The following is a 5,143-nucleotide window of genomic DNA, read 5'->3' on the forward strand; positions in this document are numbered from 1 at the left end:
CTGCTGAGACAAGAGGGCCGTCCGGTCACAGATCTGGTGGGTGATGCATCCACAAAGAGGGTGATGACTAAAGACTGGAACGTCACTGATGCTGCGGTCCAGTGGATCCGACACACGGCTGTGTCTCTCGCCCAGCCATTTGCACTATATGTGGGGCTGAATCTCCCTCACCCGTACCGCACAGACTCCCTGGGACCCACAGCCGGGGGTTCCACCTTCCGCACCTCCCCGTATTGGCTAAACAAGGCAGGTTGCCTTGTCTGATTTAATGGAGACATGAATAACCTGTACATTTTTAAATCTTAATTGAGTTGGAGTATTAAAACATTTAAGATTTTTTCACTGGACTTAATTTGGGATTTGAATCTAAGAATCAGAAACTGAACAAGACTTGAAATCTCCACGCAGTCTCTTTAGTTTCAGAGGGAAACAGTTGAATAGTAAAAATGAAGGTTGACTAGGATAATCTGCACACTGTTTAACTATTCCCTTTATTTTCTAAATAGAATGGCAGAATTCGATCTGAGATCTTGGCCAGTTAAATTAAAATGTTTAATAGTGACAGACAAAATTAAATAAAAAAAATTGAAAACAAAAGTAAAAAAAAACACATTTTGTCCACTTTGTAGTTAAAACAGTTCCAAACATATACCATCAAATATAATATCATTTGCTCATTAATGTGTTTCTGCCGTTTCATGTCGTCGTCTTTTTTTAATTAATGTTTCTGAAGACTTAACACAACCATAGTGAATTTATGTGGCCAGGGGCATTGCTAGGGATTCTAAAACTCAAATTATTAAGAGCTGTTTTCTGTAATTAAAATAAAGCTAAAATGAAATAAAATATAAATATTAGGTCAAAACTAAAAAAATAACTGAAATAAAATAACTTTAACTTCATTTACTAAAAAATAATTAAAGCTATATAGAAATATTAGAAATGTGTAATAAGAAAATTACATGACAAAATGACTAAGACAAACTAAAATGAAAATTAACATATAAAAATAAAGGTTAATTCAAAACAGAGTCAGTCTCACAGTGGCAGTTTATCTGTAGCAGTAGTTAATCTGAGGTACTCTGACAATGATTGTGTTTTCTCTCAAAGGTTTCTTATGATCAAGTGTCTGTTCCAAAGTGGTTGCGGGCTGAAGACATGCACCCTGTGGATTACTACTCCACCTTCACCAAAAATTGCAGTGGCCACTTCACAAAAGAAGAGATCAGAAACATTAGAGCCTTTTACTATGCCATGTGTGCTGAAACTGACAGCATGTTGGGTGAGCAGCCAGATCCATGTTTAAGTGCTGTTTTGTCACTGGGTTTGATGTAATGATATACTGTGATTTTGTGTCTGTAGGTGAGGTGATAGCTGCTCTCAGAGACACTGGCTTACTGAACAGGACAGTCGTACTGTTCACTTCGGATCATGGGGATCTAGCCATGGAACACAGGCAGTTCTATAAGATGTCCATGTTCGAGGGCAGCTCTCATGTCCCTCTGCTTATAATGGGCCCAGGAGTGAAGTCTGGCTTTGAAATCAGTCTACCTGCATCACTAGTGGACATTTATCCCACTGTGCTTGGTAAGGCTGGGAACTGATTGCACCACTAGTATTAGTATAATGTGGTGTTATAAGCTGAGGTTCAGTTATTTAAAATAAAGCATGGCTTGGTATTTAGGTGAATCTTAGCACAAAAAAAAAGTCATACTTCAGCCCATAAACATAACAAGTGGGTAAGATTTTGTATTTTATTTAGCAAGTACACATTCAATTGACCAAAAGTAACAATAAAGGCATTTAAAATTTTAAAAACTTTTCTATTTCAAATAAATTCTGTTCTTTTGAGCTCAAGAATCCGGAAAAAATGTATCACAGTTTCCACAAAAATAATAAGCAGCACAACTGTGTTCAACATTGATAATAAGAATAAAATAAGAAATGTTTCTTGAGCGCCAAATCAGCATATCAGAATGATTTTTGAAGGATCATGTGACACTGAAGACTGGAGTAATGATGCTGAAAATTCAGCTTTGTATATATGTGTGTGTGTGTGTGTGTGTGTGTGTGTATATATATATATATATATATATATATATAATGTTGTATATGTAATGTTTGTGTATATAATGCTTTCATTTGTTTCCATCTGCTCTATATGTTTTTGTTAGATCTTGCTGGTGTTCCACAGCCAGGGGGTCTCAGTGGTCACTCACTGATCCCTCTGATTTCTGGGGTCAGCGTTCAGTCAGCAGAGCCTCATCCCGGCTGGGTGCTCAGTGAATATCATGGTTGCAATGCGAACGCCTCCACATATATGCTGAGGATCGCCGAGTGGAAGTACATCACATATGCAGATGGATTGACCATTCCCCCACAACTCTTTAGTGAGTTTCTTCTCATGATAGCACTGCTGATGATGATGTGTAATAAAACATATATCTTCTTTTGCCATAGTATTCTGCATAACCGGCATGTGATGTCCCTGTTATATATAATGTCCCTGTTTAAAGTAACTGGTTTCAATGTTCTCTCCACATAGACTTGTCCAAAGATGAATCAGAATTGAAAAATGTTGCATCACATTTCCCTGATGTATGTCAGGACTTGGACAAGTTGTTACGCACAATTGTGGACTACCCCAGTGTCTCCCAAGCTGTTCACAGCTACAATAAGCAACAGTTTCTGGAATGGAAGCAAAGCCTAGGAGACAGTTACTCCCAGGTCATAGCCAACCTGCGATGGCACATTGACTGGCAAAAGGATGCCAAGTCCTATGAGAGAGATATTGAGGAGTGGCTATTAGGATTGGATGGACCATCAGATTTGTAACTGTCAATGATCAGCACAAGCAAGACATGATTCATGTTCCTGTTTGAAACAAAAGAACAATGGAATCTGCATAAGTCAAGGCTTGCCACCCAATGTACCTGAAACATAGTTTGCCTCATAAAGAGCTTACTATAATTACTACAGATGCACTCTAGTTGTAAAATAACCTAAAATATATTCTTTTATTATTTTTATTTGGATTTAATAATTTAAATAAAGGCCCTGCCCTTAGAAACAGTGGTAGGAGTTTTGTTTTGTCTTTTTCAAGTCAAATAGCACATTTAAAAGCAATAGAAGTTGACACAAAGTGCTACATAATTCAGGTAATAAAAATACCTGAAAAATAATATAAAAAATAATATTTGAACAAATACTATATATATATATATATATATATTGTGTGTGTGTAGCGGTACAAGTAAGCTTTTCCTTTCAGCAAAAATATAATTTCTTATTGTAATTTTGGGACAAATTATAACCCGGAAGTGTTTTCATAAGTTTCGGTCTGTTCTATGTGTTTTTGTTAGATCTTGCTCGTGTTCCACAACTACTAGATAATAATATGATGGTACTTTTTTTTGGATTTAAATAATTTTATTCATTTACCATGGTATTTACAAGTTATCTCCAACAAATACAATGCGTCCAAAAATATGATAACGGTTTTTGATAATTATTTTCGTTATCGTACGTGTTTTAGGATGATTTTTAGCAAATTCCCAAAGGTAATCAACAAGTGGTGATGGAACATAGTTTATGTAATACTTCGCACTACCGAAGGGGGGTGATATAAAAAGCCCAAAACTTTAAAGCCCAGAAGATAATCGTGAAACGTGTGTGTACAAGCAACAGCAGACAACATTGTTGCTGTAGACTCGCAGTATTGATGTTTGACTTCTATTGCAGCCCGGGTCACGTGAGGATCAGAGACTTGAAGACAAGCTCGATCGATCCATTGAACTCGTCGCTGCGTGTCGTCTTTTGTTTGATCAGATGTTTGATACTCGAGTAGGATGGGCTTTCACACCTGGCGCTGTTTACATCAGACCTTAAGCGACTTCGGAGCTAGTGTTGTTTTGGCTTTTTAAGTTATAACGCGATCTAACGTTAGTAAAATTAAAAACAGGACGACTGCGGACTTTTTTCATAATTTTTCCTGATGTCGGACTGCAGCTCGTCGGCTTCAGATGAGGATTTGGATCCGGAGATAGAGCTGCCGGACGAGCTCGGCGGCACGCTCACTAAGGTAACGTTAAACATAAGATTACTGTAAAACACTACACTTTTAAACGCTTTTTTTAGTGTGCAACAGTATTTGGGACTGGTTTTGTGGAAATTAAGGTTAGTGAATTACTTTTGTTTGTTATATGTGACTGAAACGTCGCAACTTTTTGGAAGTTTTGTGACTGCGTATGTTTGCCCGACCAATGCAATCAGTAACATATGAGCGATATCCGACTGAAACGATACGGTCTACGTTGCAGTGAATCGGACTGATTCGCTCGAGCGGTTCTCGAGTCAGTAACTTGCCTCATAAATCCTAAAATCGTCGTTTTCAGGCATGTCAAAACTAGCCGTGGTGAAGTTACTGATTACAACATTTTATGATTTTTTTTTTTTTAAGCTAAGAAGTGTGAATAAATTTTAGTAGCGTTTATTGTAAATTCAATAAATATAGGTTCTAAATGACTTTGTAATGAGCGTTATAAAGTAGATCATATATGAAATCGCAGTAAACTCCATTAAAAACTAAATACAATCATGGCCAAAAGTTTTGGCTGTGACAAATTTTGTTTTTTGCAAAGTTTGCTGCTTCAATATTTGTTATTGAAACAATTTTTTTGATTATTTTTCCACATGTTTCTATGGTATACTGAAAAACAATGATAAGCATATCAAGTTTTAAAGGGGTCATATGATGCTTTTTTAACGATCATTATTTTGTGTATTTGGTGTAACAGAATATGTTGACATGCTTTAATGTTCAAAAAACACATTATTTTTCAAATACTGTACATACTGATTGGCCAGCTGACCCAGTGCATTGTGATTGGCCGAACACCGCAAGCACTCGTCGGAAATGTAACGCCCCTTACCATAATCGTGAGCTTCATCTTTCAAAATAAATGTAAAGACAGTAAATAATGTCATTAGTTTTACCATCAGTTCAAGCCCGAAAGGGGAACAGACACAGTAATGATGCAGTACACAAGCCGCGGTTAAGACCGCTGACGTGCTATGATTTCTGACAGGCAGTTCACTCTCCTGTGATGTGACCCTGTTCCCCTCACACACACACACACATGAC

At 37.1% G+C, this 5,143-nt stretch overlaps 2 protein-coding genes across 3 annotated transcripts in view; both read left to right on the plus strand.

The window, feature by feature from the left end:
• Window positions 1–3,057, plus strand: part of arsk (arylsulfatase family, member K) — a 4,679-nt gene extending 1,622 nt beyond the window's left edge. Inside the window, exons 5-9 of the mRNA XM_016505773.1 lie at window positions 1–246; window positions 1,111–1,282; window positions 1,363–1,587; window positions 2,175–2,390; window positions 2,546–3,057. Coding sequence (XP_016361259.1) covers window positions 1–246; window positions 1,111–1,282; window positions 1,363–1,587; window positions 2,175–2,390; window positions 2,546–2,835 — 1,149 coding nt within the window. The 3' untranslated portion in view covers window positions 2,836–3,057. The remainder of the gene's footprint in view (window positions 247–1,110; window positions 1,283–1,362; window positions 1,588–2,174; window positions 2,391–2,545) is intronic.
• A 512-nt stretch (window positions 3,058–3,569) lies between these two features.
• cert1a (ceramide transporter 1a) overlaps window positions 3,570–5,143 on the plus strand; it is a 32,140-nt gene continuing 30,566 nt past the window's right edge. The window contains exon 1 of one of the 2 annotated variants that reach the window (XM_016505800.1): window positions 3,570–4,081. In XM_016505800.1, coding sequence (XP_016361286.1) covers window positions 3,995–4,081 — 87 coding nt within the window. In that variant the 5' untranslated portion in view covers window positions 3,570–3,994. The remainder of the gene's footprint in view (window positions 4,082–5,143) is intronic. The other variant, XM_016505801.1, reaches the window with a different exon arrangement.

This window comes from Sinocyclocheilus anshuiensis, unplaced genomic scaffold (assembly GCF_001515605.1).
Source record: "Sinocyclocheilus anshuiensis isolate Anshui unplaced genomic scaffold, SAMN03320099.WGS_v1.1 scaffold542, whole genome shotgun sequence".
Taxonomy (NCBI): Eukaryota; Metazoa; Chordata; class Actinopteri; order Cypriniformes; family Cyprinidae; genus Sinocyclocheilus; species Sinocyclocheilus anshuiensis.